The sequence below is a fragment of the Aquarana catesbeiana genome, linkage group LG05 (assembly GCF_042186555.1).
Source record: "Aquarana catesbeiana isolate 2022-GZ linkage group LG05, ASM4218655v1, whole genome shotgun sequence".
Taxonomy (NCBI): Eukaryota; Metazoa; Chordata; class Amphibia; order Anura; family Ranidae; genus Aquarana; species Aquarana catesbeiana.
Window position 1 is genome coordinate 389,271,280 of NC_133328.1, and position 25,649 is coordinate 389,296,928.

At 43.1% G+C, this 25,649-nt stretch overlaps 1 protein-coding gene across 1 annotated transcript in view; it reads left to right on the plus strand.

The window, feature by feature from the left end:
• SYCP2L (synaptonemal complex protein 2 like) overlaps positions 1 to 25,649 on the plus strand; it is a 256,224-nt gene that overhangs the window by 156,838 nt on the left and 73,737 nt on the right. Inside the window, exons 27-28 of the mRNA XM_073632795.1 lie at positions 13,489 to 13,589; positions 15,352 to 15,406. Coding sequence (XP_073488896.1) covers positions 13,489 to 13,589; positions 15,352 to 15,406 — 156 coding nt within the window. The remainder of the gene's footprint in view (positions 1 to 13,488; positions 13,590 to 15,351; positions 15,407 to 25,649) is intronic.

Sequence of the window (25,649 nt, forward strand, 5' to 3'; positions counted from 1 at the left end):
CTTCCCCCCCCCCATCCCCAGCCTTTTCTCCAGAAGCATGACAGGAGAGTCGGCAGTGCGGGAAGCGCTCGTTTTTTTCAAAACTCGAGGGGGGGGGGGCGGTAGAGGAGGGGGCGGGATGTCAGCACAGAGTGTTTAGACTCCCACTCAGGCCAGCTGCAGGCTATTAAAGGCACTCTGTACAGGTGCACTCAGCCTTCTGAGAGACACAGAGCTGACGGTCGCATGTAAGGTGGGACACAGGCATTCTCCTAGGCAGCATTTACTGAAGTAACACCAGACTGAGCATTGGGTAGCAAGGCTTTTAGCCAGACTACATCGCTCAGCGGGCAGTGTTCATTTGTATACCTCACACCTTGTTGCTTTGCACTATGGGTAGAAGAGGTTCAAGCACCCCAGGAACCAGAGACACTAGGGGATCTCGTTCAGGTTCTGAGGGCCCCCTGTCGGCAGCATCCTCCCCCCCTAAAGATGGGCCAGGGACGGCTAGCCAGGGAGAGCCATCGGGGTCAGGGGCTACACCTGCTTCTGGCACTTCAGCCCCTGTATATATTACACAAGAGGTTTTTTCCTCAACCATTAATGGTCTAGAGGAAAGATTAATGGCCGTGATTACGTCTTCACTCAGTGGAAGAAAACGCACTAGGCTTTCCTCTGTTCCCCAAGACCCTTAGACAGAGGAGCTCTGGGATAAAGGAGATGAATCCCTTTCAGAGGATCGGGATGGGATGGATGATTCCTCTTCGGAGGATTCAGGTGGAGAGGGACCCTCTGCGACTTCCCAAGAGGAGAAAGTCTTAGTGCAGATCCTCACTGGATTGGTCCGCTCCACATTTAAGTTGCCCATACCTGAAACTGCTAAAGAATCCTCTTCTGCTTTGGGGTCACTGAAACCTTTCCAAGCAGCACATGCTTTTCCTGTTCATACTTTACTTGAAAAGCTTATTTATTCTGAGTGGGATCACCCAGACAAACGTTTTTTTTTCCGCCGAGAAAGTTTTCAACACTTTATCCGATGGAAGAAAAGTTTATTAAAATGTGGGGAATACCGGCTATTGATGCCGCCATTTCCTCCGTAAATAATAGCCTGACTTGTCCTGTAGACAATGCTCAGATGCTCAGGGATCCTGTAGATAAAAGGATGGAATCCCTATTGAAGGATGTTTTCTCCTTAGCAGGATCAGTGGCCCAACCTGCAGTAGCAGCGATTGGAGTCTGTCAATACTTAAGAGACCATGTTAAGCAGGTCATCAAAGTATTACCTGAACAGCAGGCCCAGGGGTTTGCTAACCTTCCAGCGGCCTTATGCTTTGTGGTTGACGCCATTAGAGATTCTATCGTGCAAACCTCCCGTCTTTCACTGGGGTTGGTGCATATACGTAGAATCCTATGGTTGAAAAATTGGTCAGCCGAAGCACCATGTAAGAAGCTACTGGCTGGGTTTCCATTTCATGGTGCAAGGTTGTTTGGAGAGGACTTGGATAACTATATCAAGAGAATCTCTTGTGGGAAAAGCACTCTCTTACCTGTCAAGAAGAAGAGTAAGTGTCCCTCTTTCAAACTGACTCTTTCCCCAGCGCCGGGGGCTTCAGCCTCCAGGCAGTCTCGACGGCCGCCTCCATCGGGGTCCAGAGACAAGAGTCAACCCCAGGGACAAAAGAAGTCATGGGGAAAGAAGCCTACTAGGCACAGCACTAAGACCTCTGCATGAGGGGGCGCCCCCGCTCACTCGAGTGGGGGGAAGACTGCGACAGTTCTCAGAGCTCTGGCACGAGGACTTCCAGGACAGATGGGTAGTCTCCACGGTAACCTTAGGGTACAAGCTGGAGTTTCAGGAATTCCCTTCTCCTCGGTTCCTCAGATCAAATGTTCCCAGAGACCCAGAGAAGAAGCAGTCGCTCCTTCTAGCGTTAGAGCGACTTTTGTCGCAGGAGGTCATTATGATAGTTCCCGCAAAGGACCAGGGATTGGGCTTCTATTGAAAAAAGAAAAAAAGTGTAGCGCTGTGATGTGCCAATCAGTAATAGTATAACATAAACCATTTAACACACCTTTATGTATTTCAAATGTTAGGTCCTGTTAGACCTCACAAGACAAAAAGCAATAGACTAATTAAAAAATCAAATGTTTTAAAAAAGACATTGTTAGCAATAAATCATGTGTAATAAACAATATGTAATAAAACAATGTGATTTATGTGTATATCATAAAATAATAATAATCCAAAACCCTCAATCCAAATACAAACATGTATAACGTGAAATGGGGTAGGGATAAATGGCAAGTCCCTGGGGGGTTAAACAGTTCATTAAATCAGGTAGAGAGATCAAGGAACATAGATGTGAGTCTCAAAATAACATCTATTCCTATCTCCAATGGATTCTTCCAATGCTCGACCAGGCAGAAAGATAATATAAAATGCCCTTACCGGAAGTGGTGGACTCACAGGCCGTTGGCGGTGAGTCATACGGGCTTGCACCGTTAGGTACGGCAAGGTTACAGCTGCTCTTGGTCCACGACAAACGAGTCCTGGAAGGGTCTCCAATCCTGAACAGTCCCCCGGAATCGTCCTCCAGCGATCACTTGAATCTCATATAATTGAGATGCAGGAAACAGGAGAAAAAAGGCTCCACATGGCATAAATTCCGGATTACCAAAGAATTTTATTGTATAAAAGTTCCAATAAAAATTCAAGTAAAAACAAAATTCATATAATCGAAAAAGGATAAAATTTAGCGCAGTAGACAGATGGTTAGGGTAGCGTCATACATATGGGTGTATGACGCTACCCTAACCATCTGTCTACTGCGCTAAATTTTATCCTTTTTCGATTATATGAATTTTGTTTTTACTTGAATTTTTATTGGAACTTTTATACAATAAAATTCTTTGGTAATCCGGAATTTATGCCATGTGGAGCCTTTTTTCTCCTGTTTCCTGCATCTCAATTATATGAGATTCAAGTGATCGCTGGAGGACGATTCCGGGGGACTGTTCAGGATTGGAGACCCTTCCAGGACTCGTTTGTCGTGGACCAAGAGCAGCTGTAACCTTGCCGTACCTAACGGTGCAAGCCCGTATGACTCACCGCCAACGGCCTGTGAGTCCACCACGTCCGGTAAGGGCATTTTATATTATCTTTCTGCCTGGTCGAGCATTGGAAGAATCCATTGGAGATAGGAATAGATGTTATTTTGAGACTCACATCTATGTTCCTTGATCTCTCTACCTGATTTAATGAACTGTTTAACCCCCCAGGGACTTGCCATTTATCCCTACCCCATTTCACGTTATACATGTTTGTATTTGGATTGAGGGTTTTGGATTATTATTATTTTATGATATACACATAAATCACATTGTTTTATTACATATTGTTTATTACACATGATTTATTGCTAACAATGTCTTTTTTAAAACATTTGATTTTTTAATTAGTCTATTGCTTTTTGTCTTGTGAGGTCTAACAGGACCTAACATTTGAAAAACATAAAGGTGTGTTAAATGGTTTATGTTATACTATTACTGATTGGCACATCACAGCGCTACACTTTTTTTCTTTTTTCTATTGATTTTCACAATTGGTCTAATTGGTGGTGTTGGCTGCTTGTTGTTTATTTGGTTGGCGCAGCAGATGCTTTTTTAATTTTTGTTATTAATTGGGCTTCTATTCCAACCTTTTCACGGTCCAAAAGCCAAATGGGGATGTCAGGCCCATTTTGGACTTAAGGGATCTGAACCGATTCCTAAGGATTCAATCCTTCCGCATGGAATCAATTCGAACAGTAGTTCCCACCCTGCAGGGAGGAGAATTTCTGGCATCAATAGACATCAGAGATGCATATCTGCATGTGCCCATTTTTCCTGCTCATCAGAAGTTTCTGCGCTTCGAGGTAGGAGGGCGCCATTTCCAGTTTGTGGCTCTGCCTTTTGGGATAGCCACTGCACCTCGAGTGTTCACAAAGATCTTGGCTCCTCCTCTGGCCAGATTAAGGGCTCAGGGTATAGCTGTCATAGCATACCTAGACGACCTGCTCTTGATAGACTGGTCGGTAGCCTCTTTGAATGGAAACTTGAGGACCACGGTCAGGTATCTAGAACACCTGGGTTGGATCCTCAACTTAGAAAAGTCTTTCCTAAAACCAGTAAGAAGACTGGAGTATTTAGGTCTGATTATAGATACAAGCCAGGAGAAAATATTTCTACCCCAGGCAAAGATCACTGCTTTGAGAGAGCTGATTCTGACAGTAAGGACCAAGAAGGGTCCCTCAGTCCGCCTTTGTATGAGGCTACTAGGGAAGATGGTGTCTTCATTCGAAGCAGTTCCCTATGCTCAGTTTCACTCAAGAATGCTGCAACACAGTATTCTGTCGACCTGGAACAAGAAGGTTCAGGCATTAGACTTTCCGATGCACCTGTCGCATGCGGTGCGTCAGAGCCTCAATTGGTGGCTCATACCCGAAAACCTGCAGAAGGGGAAATCCTTTCTACCGGTTACCTGGACGGTGGTAACAACAGATGCCAGTCTGTCAGGTTGGGGAGCAGTTCTTGAACAGGCTGCGGTCCAAGGGGTATGGTCCAAGACAGAGAGGACCTTACCCATCAACATTCTGGAGATCCGGGCGATACATCTAGCTCTAAAAGCCTGGACTATCAGGCTACAGGGTTGTCCGGTCAGGATCCAGTCCGACAATGCCACAGAAGTGGCTTATGTCAATCATCAGGGAGGCACCCGGAGCCGAGCTGCTCAAAAAGAGGTGAACCAGATCTTAGTCTGGGCAGAGATGCATGTGCCATGCATATCGGCAGTTTTCATCCCGGGAATAGAGAATTGGCAGGCGGACTATCTAAGTCGCCAGCAGTTACTTCCAGGGGAATGGTCTCTGCATCCTGATGTCTTTTGGGCCATATGCCAAAGATGGGGGTTCCAGATATAGATCTCTTTGCATCCCGATTCAACAAAAAGATAGACAGATTTGTGGCAAGGACAAAAGATCCTCTTGCATGCGGGACGGATGCGTTGGTGATTCCGTGGCATCGGTTCTCACTGATTTACGCATTCCCACCTATTCTGCTACTACCACGACTCCTTCGCAGGATCAGGCAGGAAAGGAAGTCGGTACTTCTGGTGGCCCCCGCTTGGCCCAGAAGGACTTGGTATGCAGAAATAGTAAGGATGACGGTGGGTTCCCCGTGGACCCTACCGGTACGCCCAGACCTGTTATCTCAGGGTCCAGTGTTCCATCCTGCCTTACAAACGCTAAATTTGACGGTTTGGCTATTGAGACCCACGTTCTGAAGAGTCGTGGGCTCTCAGGTCCTGTCATATCTACCTTGATTAATGCAAGGAAGCCAGCTTCCAGGATGATTTATCATAGAGTCTGGAAGGCTTATATAACCTGGTGTGAATCCAGAGGTTGGCATCCCAGGAAATATGTCATAGGTAGAATCCTTGATTTTCTACAGATGGGATTAGAGATGAAGCTGGCCTTGAGTACCATCAAGGGCCAGGTTTCTGCTTTATCAGTATTATTTCAGCGGCCACTTGCTTCGCATTCTTTGGTCCGAAACTTTATGCAGGGGGTGATGCGTCTTAATCCTCCGGTTAAAGCGCCCCTAAACCCCTGGGACTTGAATTTGGTCCTGGCTGTGTTACAGAAACAGCCTTTTGAACCAATAAGTCAGATTCCTTTGGTCTTGTTGACAAGGAAATTAATTTTTCTGGTGGCCATCTCTTCTGCTAGAAGAGTATCAGAATTAGCAGCTCTTTCCTGTAAGGAGCCTTATTTGATTATACACAAGGATAGAGTGGTACTACACCCTCATCCTAGTTTTTTACCAAAGGTGGTTTCTGATTTTCATTTAAACCAAGACATTGTTCTACCTTCCTTTTTTCCAGATCCCTGTTCTCCGGAAGAGAGATCTCTACATTCGTTGGATGTAGTAAGAGCAGTTGAGGCCTATCTAGGGGCAACTACTCAGATCCGCAAGACGGATGTTTTGTTTGTGCTGCCAGAGGGTCCCAATAGAGGACAGGCAGCGTCAAAAGCTACCATTTCTAAATGGATTCGACAGTTGATCATTCAAGCTTACGGTTTGAAACAGAAGATTCCTCCGTTTCAGATCAGGGCACATTCCACAAGGGCTATTGGTGCTTCTTGGGCAGTGCATCACCGGGCCTCTATGGCTCAAATCTGCAATGCCGCAACCTGGTCTTCAGTTCATACATTCACCAGATTCTATCAGGTGGATGTGAGAAGGCATGAGGATATCGCCTTTGGGCGTAGTGTGCTGCAGGCAGCGGTACAGGGTCCTCAGGTCTGATTGCACCCTACTTGGTCGTGGTTCCCCCCCTCGGGTAGCATTGCTCTGGGACATCCCATCAGTAATTACTGTGGCTCTGTGTCCCGTGATGTTCGAGAAAGAAAATAGGATTTTTTAAAACAGCTTACCTGTAAAATCCTTTTCTTTCGAAGGACATCACGGGACACAGAGGTCCCGCCCCTCTTCTAATACACTATATTGCTTGGCTACAAAACTGAGGTATCCCTGCAAGGGGGAGGGATTATATAGGGGGTTGAACTTCCTGATAGGGTGTGCCAGTGTCCAATCACCAGTGATACCTATATAACCCATCAGTAATTACTGTGGCTCTGTGTCCCGTGATGTCCTTCGAAAGAAAAGGATTTTACAGGTAAGCTGTTTTAAAAAATCCTATTTTTTTGTGCTATAAACAAAAAAAGAGCGACAATTTTGAAAAAAAACGCATGATTTTTTTACTTTTTGCTATAATAAATATCCCCCCAAAAAAATATAAAAAAACATTTTTTTCCCTCAGTTTAGGCCGATATGTATTCTTCTATATATTTTTGGTAAAAAAAATTGCAATAAGCGTGTATTGATTGGTTTGCGCAAAAGTTATAGTGTCTACAAAATAGGGGATAGATTTATGGCATTTTTATTAATAATTTTTTTTTACTTTGTAATGGAGGCGTTCAGCGATTTTTATTGTGACTGCGACATTATGGCGGACACATCGGACACTTTTGCTGCTATTTTGAGACCATTCACATTTATACAGCGATCAGTGCAATTAAAAATGCACTGATTACTGTGTAAATGTGACTGGCAGTGAAGGGGTTAACCAGGAGGGGGCGCTGCAGGGGTTAAGTGTGTCCTAGGGAGTGATTCTAACTGGGGGGGGTAGGGGCTATGTGTGACACGACACTGATCACCGCTCCAGATTACAGGGAGCTGTGTTCAGTGTCCTGTCACTAGGCAGAATGGGGAAATGCTTTTTACATCAGCATACCAAGGTAAAGTACAGCGCTGCGCTGAAAATAAAATGAAACAGCAGCCAACACACCCGTAGACTCAGGATCAAAATAACAACAAAAAAAAATTCAAAAGTGTGGCGCTATAAGCTCCGTAAAAATGAATATATCAAAATGAAATGGAAAACCTAAAAATTAAGTGACTTCAAAGCAAACATTTCAGTGTAAACCAAAAAAGTGCCACGTGAACAGATGCAACAGTGACTAGTGAACGAAGTAATAACACTCATATACATTCACCAATCTGGGGTGATGACTGTTTAGTTGAAACATGTCAGGTGGACCCCTCACGACTGCCGCCACACGATTTACATGCTATTCTTATCTTCTGCCAATGTGAGTTTGTTTTTTATTCTTATATTTTAAATAAATCCAAGTTTAAACGTTATCACGCTATGTGAGTGTTTTTACCCCTTTCCATTTAATTTTGATATATTCATTTTTACGGAGCTTATAGCGCCACACTTTTGAATTTTTTTGTTGTTTACATCAGCATTTCCCTGTTCTTCCTCTCCGTGAGACGATCGCGGGTATCCCTGCGGACATCGAGTCTGCTAGACCCACGGTCGGACTCACAGAGCTCGCGGCAGGCATGTGCGCCTGCTATCCAGGCCTTGCGATATCACGTACAATAACGTGATTTTGCGCAGCGGAGCCAACCTGCCGCAGTATAACTGCGGCGGCCGGTCCACAAGCGGTTAAAGACCTTTAAAGTGGATGTAAACCTGATTCATGAAATTTGACTTAGGCACATATAACTGCAGTGTTATCTCTCTCCAAAGCCCTAAAGCCTCATACACACGATCGGATTTTCCAACGGGAAATGTGTGATGACATGGTGTTGGTGGAAAATCCGACCGTTTGTACAAATGTCTGTTGTCGGATTTTCTGAGAGTGTGTACACAAGTCCGTTGGACAAAAGTCCAAAGTACAAACACGTGCTCGGAAGCAAGGACGAGCCAGAAGCGGTCGGTCTTGTAAACTAGTGTTCGTAATGGAGAATTAACATTCGTGACATGGCAAATTATGAGATCTCGAAATGCAGCGCACATTCTCCTCTTCTTTAATGGGATAATAGTGAAGCTGCTTTGCTGGTGATACTGATGGAGTTATTGCAAACAAATTTTCAAGGGCTTTTTTTTTCTAGTGATATCAAGAATAATATTATGCTTTTTTTTTTTTTTTCGGGGCAAGTTACCACAACACCATTATCCCGTAGCTTTTAAGAGCAAAGATACAACTATGTTGGTGTCCCTTGTCAATTTTACCTTGTATTTTTTTAAATGTAACTGCCTACTCCAAAACTGTCATTTGAAGTAAAACACATAGCCAAGTATTATTTTCCACAATTTTTTTATTGTGCATTAACAAAAGAAAACAAATAAAATTTGACATGCTATCTGTCAATAGAACTTAACCAAAAAGTGCATTCCATGCATCCAAAAATATAACAAATCAAATCATTATTAATCAACCAAAAAATAAAATAAAAGCCTCATGCATGTGTCCTGCTTCTTAATATAGGGGGTCAACAATGCCAAGAGTTGGTGAAGCAGGGGTCCTTTATCCGCAGATAATTCTCCCCCCGGGAGCTCCCGCAGCAAAGGCATATGACATAATTGATCACGATTTAATAAAGCAGCCATTTTTTTGTCCCAGAACTCCTCCTTCTCCTCCTGTTCCTGGACTGGACTTGGGCCAAAGCAATAACTGCAAGGCCAATAATAAATAACACATTATCTTCTCCGATTCTGCAACATGTCTGGTTGACGAACGGACGTTCAGAAAATAACTGAAAAGCATGAAATGAACAGCGTGAACTGAAAAGCGCGAAATGAAAAGCGTGAATCAACACACACCATACTTCTACTAACACGAAATTAGCAGAAGGAGCCCAAAGGGTGGCACTAAAGAGCTGAAAAAAAAGTACTACGTTCGTGTTTGTTGGCCGACAATTCTTTGCCATTTGTATGCAAGGCAAAATCCAGGCACACGCCTTCAGACAAAAGTCCAAAGTTTTGTCTGCGGAAAATCCGATCGTGTGTACGAGGCTTTAGTCCCGTGTGTTTCTGCTGCTCCATTCTTCTGTTATCAGTATAATAACTTCTGACAACTTCTCCGACACAGAAGATAAAACCAGTCTGAAATTTGTGTCGGGGTGGGTGCTATAAATAGATTAGCAGAGAGCTGGTCTATTCACAGCACATTCCTTTCTTCCTCTGCCTATGTGAAGGAGGGGTGTGCCTTTCCTCCAATCAGCTGTCACACAGTGTATGCCAAGAATCCACTCCCAGTGCTGAACAGGAAGAGAAAATTTCTAACATGATGTGCCCTTTCTAAAGAATATAGTAAGCTGAAAGCAGCAGATATGCATGTAAAACTTATGAGGGAGATTTGTTTCATCTCTGTGTATTATCTGTGGCTGTTCAGTTCACTGGGTGTAGGAAAGGGTTTACATTCACTTTAATGTATATAGTCCAAAGTAAGGATAATGTTTAGTTTTCCAAGGTAAAATATTATTTTCCCATAAATTTAAAGTTTTATTTTAATGTTTGGCCTTGTTAATGAGTCCTATTGAGGTAGACAGCTGCCATAAAGCTATCTATTAAGAAAGATGGCTGTTCTCAGATTGGGTGACAATCTTATGTCTATGAGACTCATCCTAGGGTTCTCCCTCTTACTAATACTGGCTATACACTAGTAGTGTTTTAAAGAATTGTTTGTACAAACGTTTAGATAAACATTCTCATTGCATTTAATGACTTGATGAATGTCGTTCGACAGTACTTCAATATTTCTTCCTCTTTTAACATTCAATTTCGGAATGAACGGAGTTTCTGAAACTAAAACTACAATTCCTGGCAAAAAGTATGGAATCACCACTTTTGGAAAATGTTCATTCAATTGTTTATTTGTGTAAAAAAATAATCAGACATGCCTCAAATCTATTTTCATTTAACATTCCAACCTTCTGACTTTAAGAAATACTTCTGAGGAAAATATTATGGAATCACCATGTACTTTGCAGTTCTAAAACGAAACAAACATATTCTGCATCTGATTACATTCTGAAAAATTTCATCATCGCCAAACATCCTTTCAATTGATGGAATAAGAAAAGTGTCCAGAATCTCAATATAAACTTGTGCATTTATTAAAATTGAAGATTTAAGGACTGTAAACTTTCCAGCATCATCATCCTACCAAATGCAGAGTCATGATTTATCACTGAATATCACTTTCATCCAGTCATTCACAGTCCATGATTGCTTTTCTTTATCCCACTGTAACCTTTGTTTTTTTCTGTTTAGGTGTTAATGATGGTTTTCGTTTGGCTTTTATGTAAGTAAATCCCATTTCCTTTAGGCGATGTCTTACAGTTCGGTCACAGATATTGACTCCCGTTTCTGACCATTTGTTCCTCGTTTGTTTTGTTGTGCATTTTCTGTTTTTAGGGCATATTGCTTTTAAGGGGTTGTAAAGGTGTTTTTTTTTTTTTTTTTTTTTTTTAATAAGAAACATGTCATACCTCCTCTGTGCAAGGGTTTTGCACAGAGGGCCCCCCAATCCTCCTCTTCTGGGTTCCCCCAGCGGCGCTCCTGGCTCTTCCTTATCTCGAGTGCCTTCACGGAGACCTGCATTCCCTTGGGGCACCTGTGCGAGTGCGCTCCCAAGTTCTACTGCTGCGTCCATTGACACAGACCGCAGGATTCGGCCCCACCCCCCGGCTCCTGTGTCACTGGCTTTGATTGACAGCAGCAGGTGCCAATGCTCCTGCTGCTATCAATCCAGCCAATGAGGACCCTAGACAGTGGCTGGAGCTGTTCTGATTATCCCCGTCGCTGGAACGATCGGGTTCAGGTAAGTAAAAGGGGCGCTCTGGGGCGCTGCTGCACTACAAAAGATGTTTCACCTTAATGCATAGAATGTGTTAGGGTGAGAAACCTTGAGGGTTTACAACCCCTTTAAGTTTTCTAATGTGATGCTTTTGATGTCTTCCTTGGTCTACCAGTACGCTTCCCTTTAACAACTTTCCCATTTGATTTGTAAAAACCATTAATAACACCTAAACAGAAAAAAACAAGGTTATAGTGAGCTAAAGAAAAGTAATTATGGACTGTGAATGACTGGATGAAAGTGATATTCAGTGATGAATTACAAATCTGCATTGGGCAGGGTGGTGATGCTGGAACTTTTGTTTGGTGCCGCTCCAATGAAATGTATGATGACCGCCTGAAGAAAACATGCAAATTTCCACAATCATTGATGATATGGGGTTGTATGTCAGGTAAATGTATGGGGGAGATGACAGTCATTAAATCTTCAATAAATGCACAAGTTTACTGTATATTGATATTTTGGACACTTTTCTTATTCCATCAATTGAAAGGATGTTTGGTGATGATGACATCATTTTTCAGGATGTAATCTGATGCAGATGTTTGTTTTAGAACTGCAAAGTACATAGTGATTCCATAATATTTTATTTTATAACCGGCGATTCCACCTGTTAGTTTACACACAATTGTCATTTGATCTGCCAGATGGATGGGGAACGGATTCCCATCCATTGTTTTTTAGCGGATAGAATTGTTTTGGATGTCGGCGGGTGTTAACAGACACATGTCCATTGACACCCGCCACTTCATATAGAACCTGAAAAACCAACAAGTGGAACTGATCGGTCTGATAGTCTAAAAGGGGCCTAATGTCATAAAACAGCCAGTTAAAAAACACACAAAACAATAAAGGATTATATACAGGGATATCAGCTTTGAAATAAATCCATGCACCAATAGCACACACTGCACGAAATGCTGTTTGCATAGTCGCAGCATTTATTTCTGTGTTCTAGAGTTTTCGCACTTTTTCCATAGTATTGCACAGTTCAAAATTAGATGCACAGTGAACTCCATGTTTATATTTAACTACATGAGTGATTTTATTGTCATGCTACTGAGCAATTTAACAGTTACCTCCTCTGCAGCATATAGAATTTAGTGTGAAGTGGGTATTGCTAGTATGGGTTAAAATAGATTTACAGCCAAAACATTTTCTTATGTTTTGACTATAGTAGGGAGGAGTAAAAACCTCTGGTTTGGGATTTTGAAGTGGAAATCCCTCTAAGGAGGGTTCATATCCCCTTAAACAGTTGTCATTGGAACAGGTGTCCCTATTGGAAGGTTTCCACTCTCTGTTCTGGTGCCTCCCATCACTTTATGTCCTGGTGACAATGATTTCCAGTATAAAATGGATTATTTCCCCTGCAGGGACACAGAGAGGAATAAAAAAAAAATACCCTTGCCTATGCCATCCAAACCAAAAAATTGGGGGTCACGATAATACATTTTTCTGTTTTAGTAGGATTGCACACACGTCACAAGTCTATGGGTACCTTTAGTTTGGAATAATTGGGAATTAAAAAAAAAAACCACATGGAAATGTGGTAAAAAGCTTTGCATATCAGATTCTATGTAAATGAGAATGTTCATATGTTTGTATATAAAATTGGCAATACTTTACATGAAAGATAATTTGCATCATTTTATATTTAGTATTTTTTTAAAGTGGTTGTAAACTGCTGAAATGAAAAATTACCAAATTATATTTTTCTATAGGGTATACTTGCCTCTATCCAAAGCAGCTAGTGTGATTTCTGCCTCCTCTCAATTTCTCTGCTATCTGCACGAGTCACATCTGACAGTCTATACTGACACTAGACAATTTCCGAGAGACAACCCCCCCCCCCCAGCATACAGCAGGTGAATGATTGCATCAGTTGTGCATCCTTATGGGACTAAGCAGATGGGGGGGGGGGGTCGATTTCCTCAACTCAGGTCTCAGATTACTCTTGGCTCACTACTCTATGCTGTGAAGTGTGTGACTTCCAATACATGCTCCCTGCCTTCTGGAGCTCAGAAATGCTGTCTAAACTCTGTACTTTGAAAGGCTGTAGAGGGAAGAGGGCTGCAGATAATCAGGGACAACTTATATAGGAGGATTGTATTTAATCTTTGTGTATCACCTGAGGTCAGTCATATCAGTGAGTATATGTAAGGGTTTACAACCACTGAAAAGTTTAAAATGCTAGTTCTTTAATGTTTAGAATAATACCCTGTACCTGTGAGGTGTATTTTATTTATTTTTATCTCAGGTGCACTTACTATTTCGGATGTGGATGACATGGACATAATGGATCCAGTACAGGAAATGTCTTCACCAGAATTTGTACCGCTGGCAAAGAATTCAGTAAAAGTATTTAACCTTAATCTAAGTCACTAGCTAAATGGGGCTGTATCCGGTTGTTAAAAATGGGAATATTCAATCCTTTATGCATTAGTTTTGTAAACATTTCACTTTTCTCCTTCTTTTAAAATTCAGTAGAAACTCGAAGGTAAAATGCCATGGGGTTAAAAAATTTTTTACACAAGTGTTTTAGGATTAAATCAAATCTGCCTTAAAAACAATTCCACAAAAGAAAACATAATAGAATTGTGCCTAAAATTAGGGAGAGGGGAGCAATACTAGCAAAAGCATATGTAATGTAGATCCTTATAAACATAAATGCATTTTTATTAAAAGTACGATTGCCATCTCTAGCCTTCGTGATCTACACCAGTGTTTCTCATCTCCAGTCCTCAAGGCGCCCCAACAGGTCATGTTTTCAGGATTTCCCTCAGATGAAACAGCTGTGGTAATCAAATCACCTGTGAAAAATAATGGACAGCCTGAAAACATGACCTGTTGGGGCGCCTTGAGGACTGGAGTTGAGAAACCCTGATCTACACTACCCAACCTTTCCCCCTCTTTCCCCAAAGCTGCAGACTTAGCGACGCAAACACTGACTATTTTGGTGCTGAGGTACAAGTGAGTTCTAAAGAAGGTCTAAAATATTTTTTTATGAATCCCCCCCTCAATTTGGGAAATGCAATAAATGTGTTATGACACTTCTGCCAGCAAAACCCCTTAAAACTACCTCTGCCTAAATCAGACAAGCGTTTGCACTAGTTTCAGTATCAACATGTGCGTCAGATTCAGGAAGTTGTTACTACTGACACTTTTAGAATCTGTTGCTATGGCTGTATCATATTCTAAAAAAATGACCATCAGTTTGCAGTTTAGGAAACTGAACATAATTTAGATCAATTCTCAGCTGGCTGATAAAGTCATCAGTGCTCAGTGTGATGCATTTTGTGCTGGAAGCTGTTGTGAATGTGACCACTTCCCACACAGGACTTGTAATTGCTAGGATGCTGGTAGTCACTGGCTTCCTTATCCAAGATTCCCCAAACAAAAGCTTAATGTAAATGAAGGGACTGGGGATACTGGCTGATGCCATTAGCCAAATATGGCAGTGCCCATATTTGAGCAATTTAGAGTCACATGGGCATCTCACGGTCAATCAAAAACAAGATAGACCTGATGAGGAACACGTTTCTCAGTTTCCCATCAGGCTCTACTCACCCCACTACAAAGATTTTCTGCCATGCATCTGTTTTATGGGCGCAGTGGCAGGGGAGGGAGCTCAGTGATATTGAGCAGCCGTGACTGGACTGGACACTCTGTCCTCAGTGCTGCCACCTCCACAAATTCATGTGCATGTTTTCAACAGGTACATAAATCTGTCACAAACACCAACAATTTTTATTGCAGAGGCGTGAGGGAATTCTAAAGAGTGCCTACAACGCTCTGTATGAATTTCCCTCTATGTTGCTTTCATTAGGCATTCAAGGCATACGTTTCTTTTGTAGTTGTATGTTCAGAAGAAAGAGGAGACATTGACAGCACATTTGTACTTTACAACAAGACAACAGAGGTTCTGAAAGTCCCCAAACATTGACCATTTGCTCATATTCTTAAGCATTCTCCAGGCAGTTTTTGTTGGATGGTCCCCACCATTTGTTGCTCTACTGATATACTTGCTGTCCTGGTATGCTGTGTGAGCTAGTAGGCAAATGTGTACATTTAGTTGTTAACAATAATGTCATTTATGGTTATTTTTCTTGTTGCCTTTGAGGAGGATTTCCAGAGGGGCTTTTCCAGCACAACTGTAAGCAAAGCAGTAGCTGAAGGTATAGTAACTTTTATTTTCTAAAGTTCTGTGTTCTTAATCTGTTGTCAGTTCTACCTGGGGTTTTATAGCAACATTGGCCAAAAAACGATAATAGACTGTCAAGTAAGAAAGGTCTTCATTTTTATTTGGGGACCCTTAGAGACCATTGTGGGTTATGCTTGAAAATTCATAATCATGGTTCTTACTTTAAAAAAGCACTGCACATTGTAATACTCACCACTTCTATCTTTCTGTACTTGAACACCTCACCTTTTATTTAGATCACAGAGACAAGGTTTAGTTCTGATTTCGCATAACCTCTGTTTCTGCTCAGCCAAAACAGAGGATTTTTTTTCACAGCTACACCACTCCTGCTGTGGCATTCACTATAAGGATCTCCTCTCCTGTTTGACCAGCACTACCTTCTACCTATGCCTGGAACTTAGGCTGACTTAGTACTGGATGAGGCTATTGCACAGTATGGGTTTACACCTCACTATTTGTTACGTACCTGGGATGTGAGCCTGACGTGTAGAGGAAGGCCTCTCGTACAACTCCGGCTCGCGGACCACTGGTAGTGATACAGCAGCCACAGGAGCACGGTGGGGTATGAGTGCCTGTAAACAGTTCAATAGTCCGTGTAGTAGCGGTGATCAGCAGGCAGATAGTAGATGAGCTGACACGATGCTTGACTGGTGGCAGGCTGGGATGAACCACAGAGCAGCTCCAGATGCAAGCTTGCAGGGCTGGGAGCTGTAGCAGGCTGGATGAGCGAGATGCAGGGTCAGACAGGCCGGGTCGGTAATAATCAGGCAGATCAGGCATAGACGGTAGGCAGAAGAGAGGTCAGGTCACAAGCCAAGTAGTACCGGAAGATCAGCAGACAGAATCAGCAGGCAGGATCAGAGTCTATGGGAAGCCGGGATCAGAACAGGCAGCAGGCAATCACAGGTAACAACAAGCTGGATCAGAATCAGAGGTCACACAGGAAACAGGATACAACACAGGAGCTGCAGACCAAACAGCAATGAACCTCTGTAGGAGCCCTGTTTAAATAGCCCGCCTGACTTCAGTATTAGTGACAGGTGTGTGTCTTAAAGTGGTAGTACGCATGCGTGCACGCCGGGTGCTTACATGGAAAGCCTGTCTTCCCTGACACTATTCAAGTGCTCCTAGCACAGACTGGGTTCAAACCATGGTATCTGCAATTAATGTTCTTTTTATCCTCTTTCAGTATGGGACAGATGCGTTTCGTGCTTACTGAACAGCTTCTCTGCCTTTCCTGTTGCCACAAAACATATCCCTCTATAGTGTGAAGTGATCTGCTATCAGCATGAGTCAATTCTGACACGTTTTCCAGACACCAAGAGAAAAATGGTAACAGGGGAGGGACCTCCAGCTGTTTGACAGCCTCAGCTCTGTTCCTGTGTGCTGTGTGAAGTGGGGTGTGTCCCTTCCCTCCAATCAGATATCAGAGCCCTCCTCACTGAGGTCAGCAGAGTGTGACTTGGCTCTCTGCCCCATTTTTTCTGAACTCTCAGACAAGCTTTAAATATTTATCACTTTGAATGGCTGTAGAGAAAAGAAGACTGCAGATAGATAGGTACAGTGCCTTGAAAAAGTATTCACACCCCTTGAAATGTTCCAATCTTTTGTCATGTTACAACCAAAGATATAAATGTATTTTATGTGATAGACCAACACAAAGTGCCACATAATTGTGAAGTGGAAGGAAAATGATAAATGATTTTCAAATTTGTTTACAAATAAATATGTGAAAAGTGTGGCGTGCATTTGTGTTCAGCCTCCCGAGTCAGTACTTTGTAGAACCGCCTTTATCTGCAATTACAGCTGCAAGTCTTTTTGGATATGTCTCTACCAGCTTTGCACATCTAGACAGTGATTATTTTTGCCCATTCTTCTTTGCAAAATAGCTCAAGCTTTCTCAGATTGAATGGAGAGAGTCTGTGAGCAGCAATTTTCAAGTCTTGCCACAGACTTTGGTCTGGACTTTGGGCCATTTAACACATACATATACTTTTATCTAAACCATTCCATTGTAGCTCTGGCTGTATGTTTTTAGGGTTGTTGTTTTGCTGGAAGGTAAACCTCTGCCCCAGTCTCAAGTCTTTTGCAGACTCTAGCAGGTTTTCTTTTAAGATTGCCCTGTATTTGGCTCCATCCATCTTCCCATCAACTCTGACCAGCTTCTCTGCTGAAGAAAAGCATCCCTACAACATGATGCTGCAACCACCATGTTTCACAGTGGGAATGGTATGTTCAGGGTGATGTGCAGTGTTAGTTTTCCGCCACACAGCGTTTTGCTTTTAGGCCAGAGCACCTTCTTCCACGTGTTTGCTGTGTCCCCCACATGGCTTCTCGCAAACTGCAAATGGTACTTTATATGGCTTTCTTTCAACAATGGCTTTCTTCTTGCCACTCTTCCATAAAGGCTAGATTTGTGGAGTGCACGACTAAAAGTTGTCCTGTGGACAGATTCTCCCACCTAAGCTGTGGATCTGCAGCTCCTCCAGAGTTACAATGGGCCCCTTGGTTGCTTTTCTAATGCTCTTCTTGCCCTGTCTATCAGGTTAGGTGGACGGCCATGTCTTGGTAGGTTTGCAGTTGTGCCATACTCTTTCCACTTTCGGATGATGGATTGAATAGTGCTCCATGAGATGTTCAAACCTTGGGATGTTTTTTTATAACCTAACCCTGCTTTAAACTTCTCCACAACTTTATCCCTGACCTGTCTGGTGTGTTCCTTGGCCTTCATAATGCTGTTTGTTCACTTCTCTAATAAACCTCTGAGGGCTTCATAGAACAGCTGTATTTATACTGAGATTAAATTACACACAGGTGGACTCTATTTACTAATTTGGTGACTTCTGAAGGCAATTGGTTCCATCAGATTTTAGTTAAGGGTATCAGAGTAAGGGGGTCTGAGTACAAATACACGCCACACTTTTCAGATATTTATTTGTAAAAACATTTGAAAAACTTTTTTTCTTTATCGTACATGACGGGACACAGAGCCATAGTAGTTACTATGTGGGTTATAGGCCACCTTCAGGTGATGGACACTGGCACACCCTAAGACAGGAAGTCCACTCCCTATATAACCCCTCCCACTACTGGAAGTACCTCCGTTTTTTTTCGCCAGTATCTTAGGTGTTTGTCACGAGTAAAGATGTGCTATGCTGAGCTCCACTGGAATACTCCTTGCTGGGGCAGGCCATGCAACCGGATCCATTCAAAGTGACTTTTCAGGCCGAATTGAATGGTGCCTGGGCATCGTGGTGGAAGAAACGAGGTTTAGCAAGTAACGCTTCTCTTTTTAAAGAGCTAGACCCCGGGACCCAGGGCTTAGTTTTTTTCAGTCATAAAGTTTCCTGGCGGGGTGTTTTACGGATCCAGGAGTGTTGATCCCCCGATAAAAAGGGGCCCCGGTTCCTGAAGGTTTTTTAACGGAGCCCACCGTGAGGGGTGAAGATTGGGTCTGTTGGTTTTACCACAGAATTCCTGCGTCGGGAAAGGTAAGTGGAGATTTCTAAGGAATTTTAAATTCTCTTATGAAATGTCTCCTTTAAAAAGTAAATGTTGTCATGCCTAAAAGTCACCACTGGGGGCTGTGTAGAGCACATTCCTTGTCATGCTTTCCTCAGATCACTCTGTGTCAGCAGAAGCTGCAGATTTCTCCTTGGCTTGCAGTCCCACAGCTCCGGTAAGATGTGGGGGGGGGGGATTTTTTTACCAAAAACACCCCCCACCTGGGTAGAAGCTCTCCCCCTCTCCATGGATGGGGGGAAGCGAAGCGATCAGGCAATGCCGCTCCATTCGTCCACCGCCACTGTGCGGCGGTTTGTCACCAGCTCCTCCTCGCCACCCCCCCCCCCCCCCACACACACACACACACGCCAAGGATCCAGAGAAAAAGAAATCTCTCTTTCAAGCATTGGACCATTTTTTGTCTCAAAAGGTGATCTCAGTAGTCCCCATAGAAGAGCAGGGATTGGGGCTTTATTCAAACCTTTTCACGGTTCTAAAACCAAATGGAGACGTCAGACCCATTCTAGATCTCAAAGATCTAAGCCGGTTTCTGAATGTCCGCTCTTTTCTCATAGAGTCAATCCGATCAGTAGTCTCCATCCTACAAGGTGGAGAACTTCTGGCGTCAATCGACATCAAGGATGCATACCTCCATGTGCCTATTTTTCCCGCTCACCAGAAATATCTACATTTCGAGGTATAAAATCTTCATTTTCAGTTTGTAGCTCTGACTTTCGGTCTAGCTACTGCACCTCGAGTGTTTACGAAGGTCCTGGCCCCTCCTCTAGCTAGATTAAGGGCCCAAGGTATAACGATTACAACTTACCTAGACGATCTGCTCTTGATAGACCAGTGGGTAGCCCGCTTAGACCAAAGTATGGTCGCCACAGTCAACTACCTGGAATACCTAGGTTGGATTCTCAACCTAGAGAAGTGTTCCTTAAAACCATCAAGGAGATTAGAATACTTGGGTCTGATCATAGATACAGTCAGAAAAAGGTATTCCTGCCGCCGACGAAGATCAGTGCCATAAGAGAACTGATTCAGGTGGTCAAGGCAAGGAAGAATCCTTCTATTCAACTTTGCATGAAGTTGTTGGGAAAGATGGTGCCTTCATTCGAGGCCGTTCCTTATGCTCAGTTTCAGTTTCTTGGACAAGAAGGTCCAAGCTCTAGATTTCCCAATTTGCCTGTCTCCGAGGGTGCGCCGGAGCCTCAGTTGATTGTTGATAACCAAGAATCTGCAGAAGGGAAAATCCTTCTTACCAGTTACCTGGAAGGTGGTAACAACAGATGCCAGCCTTTCAGGTTGGGGAGCAGTCCTGGAAGAGGCGATTGTCCAAATCAGAAATTACCTTGCCCATCAACATTCTAGAGATTCAGGCAGCACAATTAGCCCTGAGGGCCTGAACGTTGAGGTTACGGAATTGTCCTGTCAGGATCCAATCCGACCATGCCACAGCAGTGGCCTATATCAATCACCAAGGGGGCACGAGAAGTCGTGCGGCCCAGAGAGAGGTGAATCATATACTAACTTGGGCAGAAAACAATGTACCTTCCCTATTGGCAGTCTTCATTCCAGGAATAGAAAATTGGCAGACGGACTATTTGAGTTGCCAGCAGTTGTTCCCCGGAGAATGGTCCCTTCACCCTAATGTCTTCCTGACAATATGCCAAAGATGGGGGAATACCAGATGTAGATCTATTTGCGTCCAGGTTCAACAAAAAGATTGACAACCTTGTGTCAAGAACAAAGGATCCGCTAGCGTGCGGAACAGATGCCTTGGGGTTCCCATGGAATCAGTTCTCACTGATTTATGCATTCCCTCCTATTCTGCTGCTTCCACGACTTCTTCGCAGGATCAAGCAGGAAGGGAAGTCAGTGATTCTTGTGGCCCAGAAGATCCTGGTATGCAGAGATCATAAGGATGGCGGTAGGGGACCCATGGACCCTACCACTACGTCCAGACCTTCTCTCGCAGGGTCCTGTATTCCATCCTACCTTACAAACGCTAAATTTAACGGTTTGGCTATTGAGACCCATATTCTGAAGAAGTGTGGGCTATCAGGTTCAGTACTATCTACCTTGATTAATGCCAGGAAGCCGGCCTCCAGAATCATATATTATAGAGTCTGGAAGGCATATGTCTCTTGGTGTGAATCCAGTGGTTGCCACCCCAGGAAATACGTCATAGGTAGGATCCTTTACTTTCTGCAGATGGGGTTAGAAATGAAGCTGGCCTTGAGTACTACCAAAGGCCAGGTCTCGGCCTTATCGGTATTATTCCAACGACCAGTTGCTTCACATTCTTTGGTTTGTAGCTTTATTCAGGGGGTAACGTGCCTTAATCATCTGGTTAGGTCACCCCTGAACCCTTGGAACTTGAATTTTGTTCTTGAGCCAATACAGCATATTCCCCTGGTCCTTTTGACAAGGAAACTAATTTTTCTGGTAGCCATATCTTCTGTAAGAAGGGTATCAGAGTTGGCTGCTCTTTCTTGCCATATTTAATTATTCACACGGATAAGGTGGTATTGCATCCTCATCCTAACTTTTTCCTGAAGGTAGTGTCAGGTTTTCATCTAAACCAGGATATTGTTCTACCTTCATTTTTTCCAGAACCCCGTTCTACGGAAGAGAAGTCACTACATTCTCTTGATGTGGTGAGAGCAGTCAAAGTCTACTTGAAGGGGACTGCTCAGATCCAAAAAACGGATGTTTTGTTTGTGTTGCCTGAAGGTCTTAGAAAAGGACAGGCGGCATTAAAATCTACTATTTCTAAATGGATTCGGCAAGTAATTGTTCAAGCTTATAGTTTGAAGAAGAGGATTCCTCCCTCTCCACTAGGGCTGTTAGTGCTTCGTGGGCAGTGCATCATCAAGCATCCATGGCTCAAATCTGTAAGGCCGCAACTTGGTCTTCAGTCCATACATTTACCCGATTCTATCAGGTGGATGTAAAGGCATGAGGATATCGCATTTGGGCGTAGTGTGCTGCAGGCAGCAGTACAAGTCCTCTAGTCTCATGGTACCCTACTTTTGTTGTGTCTCTCTCCCTTCAGTTAGCATTGCTCTGGGACATCCCACATAGTAACTACTATGGCTCTGTGTCCTGTGATGTACGATAAAGGAAATAGGATTTTTATAACAGCTTACCTGTAAAATCCTTTTCTTGGAGTACATCACGGGACACAGAGATCCCTCCCCTCTTCTAATACACGTATATTGCTTTGCTACAAAAACAGAGGTACTCCCAGTAGTGGGAGGGGTTATATAGGGAGTAGACTTCCTGTCTTAGGGTGTGCCAGTGTCCATCACCTGAAGGTGGCCTATAACCCACATAGTAACTAATATGGCTCTGTGTCCCCTGATGTAATCCAAGAAAAGGATTTTACAGGTAAGCTGTTATAAAAATCCTATTATAATTTTCCTTCCACTTCACAATTATGTGCCACTTTTTGTTGGAATACTTTTTCAAGGCACTGTACAACGTACGTAGAAGTATTTGTGTCGCCTTTGTATCACCTGAGGCCATTCACTTCACTGGGTATATATAAAGGTTTACAAACACTTTAAGCTTCGATGTCTGCTCGAATGAGAAAAAGCTGTATCCCCTTTTTCTGCATTTCTTCTTTTTAGGCCCCTTTCACACGGCCGTCCCGTATGTCCGTTTTTCATTCACCCATTGACGGATGAAAAACGGACATACATGTATCTCTATGGGCTAGCGGACATTAGCGGATGATCATCCTCTGACATCCATCTCCGCTAAGCTCCATTTTAAGATGTAAGTAAACCCTATTTTTTCATCCGTAAAAAGAACGGATGAAAAACGGATGTTAGCAGACGATCAGCTTACATCCGTTTTTTAAACCCTTTTTCTCCCCCCCCCCCCCTCATTAAACACACTGTATATTGCTGGTTGCTAAGGAGGGAACCAGGAAACACCCGACCCCCATGTTGAGGGCATGCGGCCTGGGATGGTTTGGGGGGGGGGGGTTCACTCACTCGTCCCCTCCCTTTCCTGACATAGCGGGCTGCATGCTCGGTTAACGTTCTGGTATGGATTTTGGGGGGGGGGACCCCACGCCATTTTTTGTAAAAAAAAATGTTGGCGTAGGGGGGTCGTCCCCTCTGAATCCATACTAGACCCGAAGATCCTGGGGGGGGGGGGGGGGGGGTCTGGCTTCCCGGCCCCCTCCTTAGCAACCAGCTATATATAGTGTTTGAAGTTCAGTTCAGTCAGTTCTTTTTTTGTAAAAAACGAATGTTAGCAGATATGAAAATGGATGTAAAAATTGACATCTGTATCCGTTTTTGATCTGTTTTTTTTACACACAAAAAAAGTAACTGAACAAAAAACAGAACATCCATGTGAAACAAGCCTAAAGCTGGCCATACATGGTCGAATTTCGAACAAATTTTCTTTTCAAAATCAGAAAGTTCGTTTTTTTTGTGATCTGATGATGCCACCATTGATTTTCGAAATTCGGCCGACCAAGCCTTCAATTTCACCTCATGTTGCTACAGAAAAGAATTTTCGTGGGCGGGAATCTTCTTTTCTCTCCGTAAATTTTCTTTTCTTATTACATTGCTTGCACGATTCTCCCATCATTGATTAGAAAATCGTTAATTTTTTAAAAAATTTCCAACATGTCCGATTCCTCGAATTTGATTGCCGCACAAAAATCAGCCATTGTTGCAGCCCACTAATCGTGCGAAATTCGTACGAAAATTCTTTCATACGATTTTCGAAAGAAAATTCTTACGAAATTTGAATTGTGTATGGCCGGCATTACACTTCTTTTTACACCCAGTTTTTCTTTCTTTTAACCTTTTTTGTCCAAGTTATTTCAGTAGCTTTCATTGGTGGTCTCCTGTTATGAACACAAAATACCTGCCTTCTCTTAGTCACTAATACACGTGCTTTATCAGTTTTAAAACCCACAACCACACATTTTGCAGTTCTTTGAAGTAGTTACATTAGGGGGAAACAAATGTACATTAAAGTCAAAGTACTGATGTTTGCATGTTGGTAAATAATAAATAAGTTTTCTGGAGGAGGTGGAGGCTCTCACTCTGCTTTCAATCCCTGACCATCCTCATCCACCTCTGCCTTTGCAGCTTCTGTTCTGTGAACTAATCTTACAGTATATAATAAGATGTTCTGCTGGCTGTGCTATTTTCATGCCAAATCTACAGCAGAGTCACTGCTCCTCTTATATCTGAAAGTTATGTTCCAAGACATGATTGTTTTGACCATTTTTCTATCTTCATTCCTTCTTCTCCTGCTCATTTTTTCCCACTTCAAAAAGCAGGCAAGCATCTAGAGTAACAAATTCCTTATTGCTCTTTTCACCAACTGTTTTCAATCCCTTATGATCTCAGGTTATACTTCAGTGTAGCTTTAGACTACATTTAGTGGCCTTTGTTTGCAGTTGACAGATGCCTGTTCGTTTCCATGCCCAATTGTGCAAATGTCTATTCAATTGCAACTGCTTTTGGGCATCCTCTCATAAAAATGAAAGCCTAAGTTTAAATTCGTTTTTTAATCAGCACATGGGAGGGTACATACATTGAATAGGAAGCATCCCTTATGCTGGTGGCAGCTCTCTTAATTTCCTCTCCTCCCCTGTATACCCCTGCAGCGGTAATCTTCTGGTGCTGCCGGTGTCAATAAGAGCCTCGGGACATGGTAAAAGTGCCGACTATGCCTACTCTTTCCGGCCCCCTCCTCCATTTATCAAAGGTGTACTATAGCTTCCCACAATGAAAAGCCCTCTATGAATGGAGGAGGCACACATTTTATTCTTTCGCCTGTTTTTCATTCGTAGAGTGCCTTTTATTGCTGGAAAGCTATTGTACAGCTTCTGAGAATGAAGTATGGAGGTGGAACGGGCATAGTTGACAAGTGCCTGTGATAGGTTTAGCTCATGCTAATCACAGCACTGCAAGATTACCGATGCGGGGATATGGGGGGGGGGGCGGCGGCAAAGGATTGAAGATTTAAATGAAGACCGCAACCACCAGCACACCAGCTTCAATATAAGTACTGTATCTTGTGCTGATTATAAACAACAAAAACTTTAGCTTTAACAAAATGAGAAAACCAGAAGTTTTGATGTACTCATCGTAAAGTTCCCTTCTTGCTTGGGGTTTTGGTGATACAAATCCCTTGCTATATTTATTTGTTTTATAGTTATATGGCTTTCTCCTTTCTCTTATTTGATAGGCTGGGAAGCTGGTGACACATTTGAGAGAATTCCTTTTTTTTTTTTTTTTTTTTTTTTTTCGGGGTCCTTCCTCCTTTAGACAGCTCCCAGAGTTCTAATTGATTCCCAATATTGCCTAGTGGGAAAACATTTTAATGTTGTGTTTAATAAAAAAACAGTTTTAGGCTACTTTCACACTGAAAGCACCCGTCGTTAGCGGCAAAGCACAGCTAGTTTTAGCAGCGTTTTAGCGTCGCTTTTCGGCCACTAGCGGGGCGCTTTTAACCTCTGCTAGCGGCCAAAGCAAGGGTTAAAAACTCCCATGTTGCGGCACTGCCTATTAATTTCAATGGGCGGGGGCAGTTTAGGAGTGCTGCATACAGCGCCCCCCAAACCACCCCAAAGATACTGCTTACAGGACTTTTTTTTTACATCCTGCAAGCGCACTGCCCCAGTGTGAAGTGAGTGCACTTATGGGGTGTACTCACTTTTGTTGCCAGGG